Genomic DNA, 15,489 nt, shown 5'->3' with positions numbered 1-15,489 from the left:
GGTGGGTTTTAAGTAGCTTACGAAAGGCAAGGAGGGTGGGGGCAATTCTAATCTCTGGGTGGAGTTGGTTCAAGATTCCCGCATAGCTTTTAAAGATGCCAACATTGCCAAAAAAAACCCTACTATACCAGTGCTATTTGCTCGATTTAAATCCGGTGCCAGTGAATCTGCTAAGAGGTGTTTCCTCCCCCCTCCCCAGTTTGCATACCATACAAAGGCAAGATGAGGAAAAGAACCTTCTGCCATCTTCCTGATCTACCCGCTTGCAGTGATTTAGTGGGAATCGCAATCTCATGGCCTGCAACTTCTCTTTACACACGATTGGATGCCCCGTATTTAGAATCGGTGAGGAAAGTGTTTTCAGGCAGGCGTGCCATGATTCTCTCCCTGATCCCAAAAATGGAGCATGCGGAGACCAAAAAAGTGCATCGCATTTTGGGTGGTGGGCAGCTCTGGTTGCATGTTTCATTTTTGGAATCAAAGAGGAAAGAGTTTTTGGGTGGCAGCGCCAGCCAAAACTGCCCACCATCTGACACACGATGTTCTTTTTTGGTTTCTGCATGTTCCGCTTTTGGAATCGGGGAGGGGATTATGACACTGACCGCCTGAAAACACTTTCCTCCCCAAACCGAGTGGCGGGCCATCTTGCTTTATGCCTCCTGCACAGCACCCGCTTTGCCAACTAAGTCCCCACCTTCCCCTGGCCGCGAGTGGAAGTGAGGATCCCTGACGCTTGGAACCACCCAAAAATGCAATATGTAGAGGCTGAAAATATTCAAAGGGTGGTGGGTGGGGCTACATTCAGAGTATAAGATGCAACCAGTTTTTGACCCTCTTTTGGGGAGTTTATACTCCAAAAAATACATTTTCTACAAACTCAAGCACTCAAAACCATCCACATTTATCATTTTCAAGAGCATCCTCCTAATTCCCATTACTCAATGATCGTTTGAAAGATATCATTCAATCCAGTATTGATTAAATTCAGCATTGGGAACTGGATTTTTCCAAATACAAGTTGTAGTTATTACAGATTCCAAGCCTTGCAATTATGCGTTTGTAGCTCCTCCCTACGCTGAAGAAACTGCTCAGGGAACTTCCTAATTGAACATTTTTAAAGCAATTAATAAACAGAGCAGGGGTGGCGCAGCAGGTAGAGTGCTGTACTGCAGGCCACTGAAGCTGACTGTAGATCTGAAGGTTAGCGGTTCAAATCTCATAACAGGCTCAAGGTTGACTCAGCCTTCCATCCTTCCGAGGTGGGTAAAATGAGGACCCGGATTGTGGGGGCAATAGCCTGGCTCTGTTAAGAAGTGCTATTGCTAACATGTTGTAAGCCGCCCTGAGTCTAAGGAGAAGGGCGGCATAAAAAATTGAATAAATAAAATAAATAAATAAATAAATAAATAAATTTCTCATATACTGATAGAAAAGAAGGGCCATTTGGCTCTCTATCAAACCATTTTTATTTAGTCCATGTTAATTCAAGGAACAGCAGCATTCTTTTCTCATGACTTGCAGCCATGCATCCACTTCAGGGTGAAGGCCTCTATTAACATATTAATATTAATATAATATTAATATCCAATCAAATATTCAAGGAATGGTAACCAACACTCCTCCTCCCTTTCCTATTCTAATGATTGTAACTAGAATTAATCTCCATGATTAAATCATGACTCGTAGTAATAGGGAACTATACATAATGGCCTTCATGTAATCTGGTATCTACCACTATTGGCTTTGGAGCTAGGCTACCCATCATATATTTGCAAGCATAGTCACAGTACATCACATATATAAACAGTGTACAGATAGTCCTCATTTAGAGACTGCCTCATTTAGCCATTGTTTCAGGTATGATGGTAATAAAAAATAATTTTGTGACCAATCCTTATATTTAAGACAACTAAGTATCTGTAAGGCAAAGAAAGGTTGAAGTAAGATCAAAAATGTGTTCATGATTTCACTTAGTGACTACTTAAGAACTGAGTTGTTGGTTCCAACTGTGGTCAGTAAACCAAGGCTACCCACAACTAGGCATAGAAAAGCATGCACGCAGCCTTGAAGAAGGAACACTGTTAGCCGCCCTGAGTCTCTGGAGAGGGGCGGCATACAAATCCAATCAATCAATCAATCAATCAATCAATAAATAAATAAATAAATAAATAAACAAACACAAGGGCAATTACTAAAGACTAGCTTAGATCTGAGAGACACAAAGGGGTGAGAAATAATTTGAAAACTGTCCTACCTAGAAACTCTTGCCTATAAAATGGGAACAGAGAAACTCCATGGGCTTTTAAGGTTCTATTATTATATCAATACAGTTCCAAATGTCATTGGATAGTCAATTTTGTCATGTGGTTCACCTTGTCTTCTTAAGTGGCAAAGAACTGAAGCTTTGAGGGGAGGGAATGTTCATCATTCCTCATAAGTTGGACTGAAGACACAATGGGAATGCTTGAAGAGGGCTAATGGTTCCCTTTTGCATAAAGTTACTGGTCAATCTGCTAACGTTTGATACTGTATGTTTTGATAGCTATATAAGCAGACTTACCATTGTGGTCAGAAAATCATCGCCTTTTCCAGCCTTGGCAGTGTGGATAACTGAAAGGAAAACATATCACACCAATGTTAACTGTGCCATTGTAAACCTACAAAATAATCTTTGTTCCAAAACAGGAGAATATAATGTATGCCACCAAAATTTATCCTAGTGCTATATTGACTCAATTCAATTAAGAATGCAATTCACTGTATTCTAGGAATTCCCGTTTTTATTTATACATTAAAAAGATTATTTAAAAATATACACAGAAATATTCTACAGGCCTAAGTATAAAGTAGTTTTCTTTTAATCTCTATTGTTTTAAAAGTACATAGTTACTATAGATGTGCCCTAATCTTAAATGGGGTTTTCAACATCCTCCAAACAAGGAATTAATGGGATCCATGCTTATGTAGTACAGTGATCCCCCGAGTTTCGCGATCCCGATCATTGCGAATCGCTATATCGCGATTTTTCCACCCGATGACGTCACTCCCTTCCTTTCTCATCTTTCTTTCTCTCTCTCTTTCTCGATCTTGCTTCTTCCTCTCTCACACTCTCTTCCTCCCTCTCTTATCTCTTTCTTTCCTTCTCTCTCTTTCTCTATCTCTCCCCCTCTCGAGCGGCAAGCGAGCAGCCGGGCGAGCGGGTGACGGGCAAGCGGCAAGCGAGCAGGCGGGCGGGCGAACGGGCAAGCGGCAAGCGAGCAGGCGGGCGGGTGAACGGGCAAGCGGCAAGCGAGCAGGCAGGCGGGCGAACGGGCAAGCGGCAAGCGGCAAGCGAGCAGGCGGGCGGGCAAGTGGCAAGCGAGCAGGCGGGCGGGCGAACGGGCAAGCGGCAAGCGAGCGGCCGGGCAAGCGGGTGACGGGCAAGCGGCAAGCGGCAAGCGATCTTGGGGTTTCCCCTTTGCCTGGGCGGCGGGAAGATCGGGGAAGGTTCCTTCGGCCGCCCAACAGCTGATCTGCTCCGCAGCGCGGCAGCAGCGAGGAGCCGAAGATGGGGTTTCCCCGTTGCCTGGGCATGTGCGGCCATGGAAAAAGGGGCGCGCATGCGCAGATGGTGTTTTTACTTCCGCACCACTACATCCCGAATTATCGATTATTGCGAGGGGTCTTGGAACGGAACCCTCGCGATAATCGGGGGATCACTGTATTATGTACTGTTAAGCCACTTACAGACCCTTCAATCTTTATGTCTAAATTATTGTACTTGCACTCTAAATTTAAGACACATTAGAATAAGGTTATAATATCTAAGTTACAAAAATCCATTATGGCAGCAATTATGACTGGTAGGCAGCAAATAAGTAGAATTTTCTGGCAATCTGTTTCCATTGTTTATAAGCTAGTCACATTGTTATGAAAATATGTATTATTCAATAACCTAATAATTCCCAACTTTTTAACAGATTTTCATGTAAACATTGGGGGTTACATAAACGTTTGAAAGGGGCATCTCAAGAGTCAAGGTAATACAAGTGAGCTACCCACCGTAGAAGCTTTAAAGCAACAAGTTCGCTGCAAAAACTGCCCAACTGAAAATTGTTCCTGCTTTTAGGAAATGACCCTGTGTGTGTAGAAAATATATGTGTAGTCGCTGTCCATGCATCTGTATACACGAAAAGTTTGGACAATTTCTGAAATAAACTTTGCAGAAGCTTCAGTTGCTGCAATGATTTGAGAAGGGATATAAGTGATCCCTCGTCTTATGAACGCCTCTTCATACGAACTTTTTGTGATATGAACCCGTAGTTTAAGATTTGTTTGCCTTGTCTTAAGAACCATTAAGAACCGGCTGGGTCTATGGATTGCAGCAGGCAGCATGTTTTGCTGACCCATCTGCCGCTGCGGCGGCCAACGCCAGGACCTCCCGCCTGTCCTCCGAAGGGAAAGGAGGTCGGAAAGCTGGAGAGCAATTTGGAGTTGCTTTTGAATTAATACCACAATTCAGGGCGACAATTTGATTTGATTTTTTTTTTGGCACCTTGGCAATGCCAGATTCCTCTTCTACAAGCTTCCAACTCTGACCTGCATCTCTGGAATTCCCCCTTTAGAAAAAAAGAAATGCTAATTTCCTTATTTCGAATTTAAAATGAGCAGGATTTTTTTTTTTTGACAGTTCTTCTTCTAATCCGGATTGTTTACCGGATTGAATTAACCTCTTTCTCCTGATCATCTCCAGTTTCCAGCATCCTCTCGCAATGAAACCAGCCAAGCTCAAGGCACTGGAGTCTCTGCTCGTTCAACCCAGGCCAGCGAGGCTTTGGATTCCCATGGCGGGCTGCCTTGCCTGCCGTTTGCCTATCCCGACACTGTGGATTTTTAACGACTTCCTCCTTTTCTTACCCTGGCTCCTAAGTGTTCCTTGGCATCGAATTTGTGTCCAGTTTAAAAAAAACTGGAGATGATCGGGAGAAAGAGGTTAATTCAATCCAGCCTGGCCACTTCCCCCTGTCCCGAGTGCCGCAGAGACATCACGAACGGCTCACTCAAGCCAGCACCTGGAAAGCTGACTGGAGCAGCGAGCCAGGGAAATGGACGGTCAGCGGGAGGCAAGGAAAGCACTGGGAAAAGCAGCAGGATGAGGCGGAGGAGGCAGAGAGGGGCGTGCACGTGCGGATTCCGACAACCCTGACTCGGCGATCATAGGAGCCTCCGCATCGCAAGCGGCTGCCAGGAGGGCTGGGTGCTGGTCAAGCCAAGCTTCCCAGCCAGCGGAGGCTGCTGTGGCGCTTCTCCCCACCCATCGGGAGGGCAAGGACACCGCGGGGAGAAACTCCTGACGCCACGTCCCCCTCGCCACCACAGCAGGCTTCACTGGCTGGAAAGCTTGGTTTCGTATGAAGCTTGGGGGGGGTGTAGAAGGAAACATTGTTTCATCTTACAAATTTTTCAACTTACAAACCTCGTCAGGGAACGAATTAAGTTCGTAAAACAAGGTATCACTGTATTAGTGCTGGTTCGGAACGGTTTGCCTGCACCAATGGTGGAAATTTTCACCTGCTCACCGAACCAGCAGATGGCCAGCTCTCCAGGCCCCTAAACCAGTTCTCAGGTTGCTACATCCGGCAAAGATGCGCAATGTGATGGGAGCGTATGTGTGAATGTAGCGAGCACAAGTATGCAAAATGCGCATTTCCATTGTGATGCGAACCGGTAGGGAAGGTAAGTGGAATCCACTTCTGAGGTATATGTGCTAAAATACTTTGTGAAGTGCCCACTCAAATGTTTTGCATAGTCAATTAAGTACATCAAAATCTGTTAAAAAGAATTTCCAAATCTCCCATTAATCTAAACTTGAAATCTGTTTCATTATACATATGGGCACACACAGATGTACATATGCATGAAATGCTTGTAATAGTTAAAATTTATTACCATTAGATTTGCTTTTTATTGCCCAAGCTGTAATGGCATCACGATTTACAGTATTATCATTTTGTAATGCAGCCTTCATTGTACAATCAAATGGGGATTTTGATTCTTCTGGAAAGGGTACAGATTGATTCATGGTAAATCCATGATTTAAGGTTTGGGTCATCTTCAATCTGCGAAATCTGTTGGACATTCTGTTCCACCACGACTAGAAAAGAAAATATAACTGTGTTGTTTTCCTTAGACATATAACTATGAGTGATAATTAGGACACTGGTTTAAAATAAATTAATAATTGAGTTTAAGAAATCTGCAGAAACTTGGAAAACATTCATCTGTCCTTCTTTCAATCTCTTTCTTTGGCTAACGTTCATAAGAATGAAAAAGCCTTAGCTAAGAGCCAGCAGCCATGAAATGAGCAGTGACATAGAAAAAGAAGGAAGCATTACTGGGAAAAACTCTGAAATTGTCTTCCAAATTGACAGTATAGAAAGCACATGAAGCCTGCTGTTACATTTCTCTCAAAACAAAGATTCACTGAAAAAGTAAATACTGTATATTATTTTTATACCTTCAATCCTCCTTTGTCATCTGGCAACAATGGAATATCTATGGATTGCTTATTTCTGGAAAAGGGCGCAGTTACTTTGCTAGTCTGCTTATTCTTTTCTTGCATGCAGGCAGAGGCCAAGAACCGCACAAGTTCCGCATCTGCAAAATTCACAGTTTGGTAAAGTGTTTCTGCCCTAGCTATAGCAAGACTGTGTTATACAAGAGAAGCACACAGAAGTACCTGGGTCATTCAGCAGCATTATCAGGTCAAAGGCTGTATATCCGTTTTTAGCACGCAGGTTGACATCAGCTCCTTGATTTAATAAATACTTAACAACTTCTTTATTTCTTTAAATAAAACAGAGTATCAGCTACATACATATATTAAAGACAGATTATATTAGAAGATGATACTAGAAATAGGTGACCTCTTTCTATCTCTAACCCCTCTTAAACCATTGTTGATTTCTGTTCTTTATAGAGATAGTCCTCAAGTTACAATGGTACTGGAAAAAGTGACATGACTGTTTTGCACAGTCATGTTGCAGTATCCACATGGTCACATGAACAAAATACAGCTGTTTGGCAACTGGTTCATGTTTATTATGACGGACAGTGTCCAGGGGTCATTTGATCCCCTTTTGCAACCCCCACAAGCACAGTCAATGAGGAAGCCGGATTCACTTAATCACCATGTTACTAACTTAACAACGGTAGTGATTCATTTAAAAACTGTGACAAGAAAGGTCATCAATTCACTTAATAACGGTTTTACTTAGCCGCTGAAATTTTGGGCTCCGTTGTGGTTGTAAGTCAAGGACTACCTGTACCTGGTTCTTGCACTAAAAATCTCTGTAGTAGTAAAGAGATCTAGCCACTTAATGTTACATCTGCATTTCAGCTCAATTATCATCAATAATTCTATGGCTTGTTAAACATATTGATTGTCCAACCTAATGTTTATAACTTACAGTAGCCTTCATCTAGACATAATTAGAATTTTCTGATTATAGATCTATTTCCAATCAAACCACTATCAAATGATTTCTACTTACCAGAAATAATAATCTAACTGCTATTTGCAAGATCACTTAAAGCTGTATCAATAGGTTCTACACTGCATTCTTTCAGTTTTATACAATGCATTTTCACTTGGCCTAAACAGCTTGGTAACTGATGGCTACATTCACTGGATGCATTTTTCCTTGACTAACTGAAACATGGTTTCCTTGTTTAACTCAATTTTCAAGCTTCACACAACCCCAAAAACTAACTATATAGCCTGGATTCATATAGCTAATTAGACTAAAAGTAGCTGGCTGATTTGTGATTGTGCATACAAATTCAGTCTGGACAAACCTCAGCAATTATGTTTAGTGTATTTGAATAAAGAAATACATACAATAAGCACCACTACAATAGGAACAATTTCCTTGTATGTTTTGTCTGATAAATAAAATTTTATCAGAAAAAGTGTAGAAAAACATTCCCTAAATATAGATATCAGATAGACTTGCCCATAGATTGTAACATAAATAACAATGTTGTCTATAAATTCTCCCATGGAGAAAGGAAGAACATATAATATTACATACATATGACATTGTAGCTGTAAGCTACAAAATAATTTAACTTACAAGTCACTAAATCACAATTTAATGATAGAATATTGAATAAGCCATCCTCATGGCTTAGTACAATGTATGGAACAAACTAATCAGTACCAGTAATTGGATTGCCATCATAAAGAGGTTATTATTTCAACCTATGAGATTGGCGGGGACAATCAAAAGGCAATACTGTAGTAGCTTTAAGAAAAGAAAGAAAAGTTCTCCCAAATTACACTAGAAAATTAAATGTATTTACCCATGATATGTGGCTTGCATTAATGCTGTCCAGCCATGGACATTATCTTGTTTGTCAATGTCTACATTTCTTGAAATAAGTAACTGTATAAGGGGCATCTGTCCAGTAACGGCTGCAATCATCAGAGGAGAAGCCCCATCGTCATTAAGGACATTGGACTGTGCCGGATCTTCGTCAATAATTTCTTTCACCAGCTGAACATTTCCTATCGAGAAAATAACACCAACTTGAAATGTTTAAAAGGAACAATAATGTAGCTATTTTATTATCTATTAATTGATTTTCTACAATTAGATTAATCTTTACCTAGGTGGGTCTCACACAATTTAAGAACTTACTGTTTGAATGGAAATAGAATAGCTTTACCAGCACTCAGTATGGAACACCTTGAACCTAAGATCTGTTTCAGTGGTGGGTTACTGCTGGTTCAAACCGATTCTTTAGACCCAGTAGTGGAAATCTGGTGCCACTCGCCGAACCAGCAGCAATGATCAGCGGTCCACACTCCTGAACTGGTCTTTCGGTCACCGCATATTGTAAAAAAAAAACCCTCTGTGCATGTGCAAAGGCTTCTGCACATGCACAGAGGGTCATTTCCAGGAAGTGCACTTCTTACTTTCCCTGACAGAAGTTTCAAAAGTAAGTAGAACCCACCCCTGGCCCACTTGTGGCATTGATAGCTTTGTTCAGATCCTACAGGCAGGCAGAGCAGCCTAGGAAAGAGGACAAAGTTACAGGAATCTAAAAAAGAATAAGAGCCAAAGAAAAAGAGAGACTAGTTCGATATGAATGAGGAAAAAGCAGAAGACTAGAAGACAGAGAATTATACAGAACGAGCTACCAAAACGCATTAACCAAAGTTCATACAAAGATTTGAAATCTTTGCTTGCAAACTGCTATTATACTTCTAAAGCAACTGCAGAGACAGATCGTAAATTAAAAACCACATAGTATTAAATTATAAAGCTCTTACCCATTTTTAAAGCATGGAAGATATCAGGTTGTTTTTTCTGTTTATCTAGTGAAAGAGGAAACATATATATAGGTGTTACTATGGTAACACTACAGAAAATATATTAGTACCAGAATTTTAAATAAACTGATTTACTCAACAATTTGCATTTCAGCTTCTCAACTCTGAAAGGCAAAAGCAAAGAAAACATTGAATAGTATAATATGAAGATGGTTTTTCCTGAGGACTGTTGAAGATACTACAGTCCCTTTGGTGCTGAAAATCAACTATCAAAATGTCCCCTTAATGGACATTTTTCTTCTGGGAACCCTCTAACACATTCATAGATTATTTCTTTAGTTTATTAGAAATTAAAATACAATAACTTTCAAATGGTTCTACATATTCTTACATAATCATAAAATTTGCAGCACTGAATATTATTTCTAAAGAATATCACTATATGGAAAATGTAGAGGGAAGCTGAGATTTATATTTTAATTCAATAATGAAACAGATGAATTATTATTTTTTCTTTAAAAGACATATAATACTTGTCTAGTATGATTGATAACATGAGTTAGCAACAAAGTTAATACAAAGCCCAAGTTATAAATTGTTAGTTGCAGTCACATATTTTTGGTTAGTGATCACGTCACTTCACTTAATGACCAAAGGGAAAGTGAGGTCATAAGCATGTGAAATAATTTTCCATTTAGGGATTGACATGCTTAAAAACGAGGTTGCTGATCCCAATTGGGGTACCAAATATGAGACCCTGTCTTATATTTTTTGAACCCTGAAATAAGCGCTTGGCCTTATTGCCATGCACCCAAAGGTCCAATTGGGTTTATGATCAGAGGATGTCTTATTTTGAGGGAAACAGTAGGTAAGTGAGGACTACCTGTAAGCAGTTTACTGAACACCCCAGCAAACATATGAATTGAATAGCTTTTCTGTTAATCCAAAAGGCCTTTTATATCCACAGCATCACTTTAGAATTGTCCTGGTTTCACATTTGCTAAGTCATTTTGATTCTGGCTTACTATACTTATTGAACTCAATAATTAAAAGTTTTTAAAAACTCCTAACTTACCAAAATACATTTCATTAAGTTACAATGTGGTTTGATTGTTGTTGTTGTTTTTTGCATTCCTCAGGCATTTTGAATTATAATTTGATCATAATTTATAATTTAATGCCAGGCATAAACTCAGATAATACATAAAAGATGTATAATGCATCCACAGTGCAGGTTTTATTACTATGGATATAAGCACACAATTCTATCACTTATTGATTTTTAAAAAATCTGACGATAAAGGAGAATTTTTCTAAACAGAAAAATCTGGACTGTGTATTTACATTGAAGTAAAAAAAAGAACAGTGACAGTTAAGTGTTTTAAATGTTATATATCTTAGGCCTCAGTAGGTTTGTTTTAACTCACTATCGATTAAATACAGCAAGCCATCTATTTTCTTTGCTAAGAAAATTTTATTCCTACCCCCCAAGATAAAGTGAAAGCAGTTTATACCTGTCTGAGGTCTAACTGTTGTCAAAGGTGCCAAATAATCCATCATATCTTCATGTTTGAAATCCACAGATATTTCATATGGTGTTTTATGCAGAATATTCAGATGATCAGGATTGGCTCCTTTGTTCATAAGCTGTTGGGCTAAACCAATTCTTCCACTAACAGCTGCCAACATTAAGGGAGTCCAGCCCATAGTCTTCACTGAATAATTACAGTCAGCTCCCCAGTCCAAAAGAAGATGGACTGCTGCCTCATGCCCATGTTGGACAGCTGTCATGAGGGGAGTGACAGCTGGCATTTCCTCTTTACTGCTGTCCAAGTTAACACTCAAGTGATCATAATTGTCAACATAAGCACCAGATTCCAGCAGCAGCTTAATCACACTGATATGGCCGCCACGTGATGCTATGGTGAGTACACTGGCTCCCAATTTATTCTGTGCATTAATGTCAGCTCCATTTTCCAGTAAGATGCGAGCCACATTTAGATGTCCAAACCTTTGATTGCAGAAAAGAAAAAGAAAATAGTTACAATATCCAAGAAAATAAATGTGCGTTATTTAGATTTTAAAGGATTCTGCCTTAACCTAACAAATATTTGGGGGGGGGGGGAACCTTTCCAATTTCATTTTCAGCCTAACTAGAATACTGTGACCAGGTTCAACATCATGCATGCTTCAGTGTCAGTACATTCCATCTGAATATCTTTAAAAATATAGGTATTACTTAAAGCTCCTACAGTGTATTGCAAAAATATAAGCTTAATAGCTTTTTTATATAGTAACTGTATAAAATAATAATAGCAACATCTGTGATAAAAGTACATGTAGTTCTTTAAGTAAAGGTCAACCAATAAAATAAGCTTTGATAGTGTTCCAATGTTTGAAAAACAGAGGGTGTTATAAAAGCTATTTGATAGAAGGATGGTTTTAGGCATTTATTTGATAAATAGCAAAAAGAAAGAAATATACCCAAAGCAGTTTTCTCTTTCACATACTATGAAAAATGACTTTAAACCCTGCTCAAAGGGCTAAGGCCTGTATAAAACAGCAATTCGGCTTTTGAGTATTTTACTTCTGCTGTGTAAAACTGCAATAGGTAATCCCAAACCCATGGTTTGGGACAACTATGACCTGGATGACTGAGAATCTCCATAACTACTATAAGTAATGAAAAATAAAATAAAATACAGTTTTTTAAATAGTGATTCCTAGTTCCAGTTTATTGTATTTCAGGTTTATTACTTTTTCAAAATTTTATTATGCTTTCTTCAGTATCTCGAGATCATTCTGCATATATGACCGAGCGCCCAACCTGAAGCTGAAACTACTGTATATTGAACAGACCTACAAATGTTTTAGCTTTCAGTGTCAAACCAAATTATTTAGCAGCATATTTCTGGGTTTTTTATTCCAAACATTTAATACCCAAGGAGTTTCAATAAGCTTGTATAGATGGGAAATGTATTGAATCCTTCTTCAACCTCTGATTTTTCTTCAAAATTACCTCTCAATTTTGCCTGTTTTTATTTATTTATTTATTATTTGGATTTGTATGCCGCCCCTCTCCGAAGACTAGACTTTTGTCTAGTCTTATACTAGAGAGAAGGGAGGTGGCTAGAAAGAAACTATCTTGGGACAAAGTGGAAACTATGGAAAGAGCCTGAATCCATTCCATGCCACTGAATCTGAGATTTACAGTAAATGCCTCCCCTCACCAATGCTTTATGAGAAACTAATAACAACACATAAATACATTGTATATGGTGTTCAGCTTCAGATGTGAATTTGGTTGCTCAGGTATTATGTTTAAGCAATTTATTTATTTATTTATTTATTTATTTATTGGATTTGTATGCCGCCCCTCTCCGCGGACTCGGGGCAGCTAACAGCAATGTTAAAACAACATGTAACAATCCAATTTAATAAAACAACTAAAAACCCTTATTATAAAAAACCAAACATACACACAAGCATACCATGCATAACTTGTAATGGCCATGGGGAAGGAATATCTTAACTCCCCCATGCCTGGCGACAAAGGTGGGTCTTGAGTAATTTGCGAAAGACAAGGAGGGTGGGGGCCGTTCTAATCTCTGGGGGGAGTTGATTCCAGAGGGCTGGGGCCACCACAGAGAAGGCTCTTCCCCTGGGGCCCGCCAAACGACATTGTTTAGTCAACAGGACCCGGAGAAGGCCAACTCTGTGGGACCTTATCGGCTGCTGGGATTGGTGCGGTAGAAGGCGGTTCCAGATGTATTCTGGCCCAATGCCATGTAGGGATTTAAAGGTCACTACCAACACTTTGAATTGTGACCGGAAACCGATCGGCAGCCAGTGCACTTAACATTTAAAATCTTGCACCTGCTCAACAAAGCAAAATAGATTTCTAACAGTCTCTTGAGATGTTGACGACATAAAGATTTTTTACAAGTTTGTTTGAATAACATTGCATCATGTCTACATTTGTATATTACCTTTCATCTCTCACTTTTTTACCATACTAAGAAAATGGAAGCAATGGGGGGGGGGGGAGAACAGGACATTGAACAACAACGCAATAAAAACTCTGCAATGAGCGCAAACGAGTCAGGGGAAACCAAAGGCCCAGGAGAATCTTGTTTGACAGGCAAAGGAGAGAGATCTGGAAACAAAAAGCCGAGATCCCCTCTCGGCTGTCGGGTGGACTCCATAGTGTCATCCCCAAACCCCCAACACTTTACCCTTAGATTATCTACGGTTGACCTATCCAGATTCCTAAGAGGTCAGTAAGGGGCGAGTACAAGTGCACTAGAGTGCCTTCCGTCTCCTGTCCTATTGCTCTCTTATATCTCCTATACCTTTCTTCTATTCCTATATCTCTTCTATTCTTTCATTGATATGTTCTATTACTATTCCTTCTTTTCTATTATTTCTTAGATATATTTTACTATGAGTATCTCCTCTATAACCTTCATCATGTATTTTACTATGTGTATATAGATATATAGCCACTAAAACCCTCATTGTGTATTGGACAAAATAAATAAATAAATAAATAAAAATAAATAAATAAAACTTCTGGGGCCTTCCCATCAGCTGTTCCACCGTTTTTATCCCGAGCTTGAACCGTAGGTAGCGCCCTTGAGCCACATAGCCAGCCCAGCTCTGCTTAGCAAGGACCGCTGAGGGCCCTTCCCGCTCTCCCCGTTTCTTCCGCCACGCTAACCTGGCTGCTTGCATGAGCGGGGTCCAGCCGCAGTGATTCTGGCTCTGCACCGAGGCCCCCCGACGCATCAGGAAGCCTACAAGCTCTTCGTGTCCCCCGGCCGCTGCGAACTGCAGGCCGGTGTTGCCCGCCTCGTCTGTGCAGTCCACTGGCACCGAGCCGGGAGGAATGTCCGCCGCAGCCCCAAGCCCACCTCCGCTAGACGAGCTGCTGCCAGCCTCCGCCGCGGCTTCTTCGGCGGCGGGCGAGGGTCCTACCAGCAGTCGCCGGACGCACTCGCAGTCTCCCTGATCACAAGCGCGAAGTAGTAACTGGACTCCGGCGGGCACCCCGCACTCCCCCATCGGCGAGCTTGGCCCCCTTCCGAACCCGTCCGTAATCTTCCTCCGCTCCGCCCGTGAGAAGGAGGGAGAAATCCGGCCGAAGCGCCAAGTTCTCCAGAGTTGGGAAAGGGAGGGCTGCACCGCTGAGGCCTCCGACAGGGGGAGGGAGAGACGGATGGTTTCAATTAATACGAGAAAGGGAATCAGCTTAGGAAGTCTTCTGCTTGGGACACAGCTCTGCTCTTTCATTCAGGCACCGGGTGCCAACACTAATAACGTTTGCTTTCTCCATTCCTGCCACAATTGCTTCCTCAGAAACAGGACGGAGAATTTTACATTCTTCAGATTCTTATGTGATGGATGGTATACAGTATAGGATTTTTAAAGGAGCCCTTGTAAAACATTTGAAATATGAGTTTCAAACAGGACTCTCTCACATTTACAGGTGAACCTCGAAATATTATAATATTTTAACGTTTCTTTTATAATAATAAATTATAAATAACATTTGTAGTATTAATAAATATTTGTTAATAATATAAACATTTATTTTAGTAATGCAACTTAAAAGGCGAAATGTACAAGGATCGCCCAAAAAATAACGCACCTTTTTTAAAAAAACAATTATTTATCTACACAATGAAACTTACACACAAGAACGAATGTTTCTTCTACACTCCCTATTTTTTTCACGTAATCTCTTAAGGAGCGACTAACCATATTTCTGTCGACTGCAGATTCTTCATAAACTGTACATAAATGTTCCCAACAGTTTCTTTCCCCACAGTGAGAAATTCAATGGTGAAACATGCTTGTAATGTACATCTCTTACAGATGCCATTTTGAAACACTGCTGAAGAAACACAAAATTTACACATGCACTCCTGACAATTCAAATAATGTATATCTAAAGTTTTGCATTTGTATCATTACTATAGGCTGAGAAAAAAATGTGGTGCATATAATATATGACTCATTACATGCAAGGCAAGATAGTTCAAGCTGTGATTTCTCATAATTGTGATGATTATGGGGTACAGCTCATGAAAACCCCAAATCCACCATCTCAGAAAATTAGAATATTACATGCGATCAATAAAACAAGGACTGTACATAGAACAATATCGGAC

At 40.3% G+C, this 15,489-nt stretch overlaps 1 protein-coding gene across 2 annotated transcripts in view; it reads right to left on the bottom strand.

The window, feature by feature from the left end:
* The window catches only part of ANKS6 (ankyrin repeat and sterile alpha motif domain containing 6), a 36,594-nt gene extending 22,084 nt beyond the window's left edge, over positions 1-14,510 (bottom strand). The window contains exons 1-8 of one of the 2 annotated variants that reach the window (XM_070749079.1): positions 14,230-14,510; positions 10,831-11,327; positions 9,317-9,361; positions 8,344-8,548; positions 6,719-6,825; positions 6,497-6,636; positions 5,929-6,133; positions 2,561-2,610 (exon numbers count right to left, since the gene is read on the bottom strand). In XM_070749079.1, the coding sequence (XP_070605180.1) occupies positions 2,561-2,610; positions 5,929-6,133; positions 6,497-6,636; positions 6,719-6,825; positions 8,344-8,548; positions 9,317-9,361; positions 10,831-11,128 (1,050 nt within the window). In that variant the 5' untranslated portion in view covers positions 11,129-11,327; positions 14,230-14,510. Of the gene's footprint in view, positions 1-2,560; positions 2,611-5,928; positions 6,134-6,496; positions 6,637-6,718; positions 6,826-8,343; positions 8,549-9,316; positions 9,362-10,830; positions 11,328-14,036 lie in introns of both variants that reach the window. The other variant, XM_070749078.1, reaches the window with a different exon arrangement.
* Positions 14,511-15,489: the final 979 nt, after the last annotated feature.

Source organism: Erythrolamprus reginae, chromosome 3 (genome assembly GCF_031021105.1).
Source record: "Erythrolamprus reginae isolate rEryReg1 chromosome 3, rEryReg1.hap1, whole genome shotgun sequence".
Taxonomy (NCBI): domain Eukaryota; kingdom Metazoa; phylum Chordata; class Lepidosauria; order Squamata; family Dipsadidae; genus Erythrolamprus; species Erythrolamprus reginae.
This window is presented reverse-complemented; position numbering and strand designations above follow the sequence as displayed.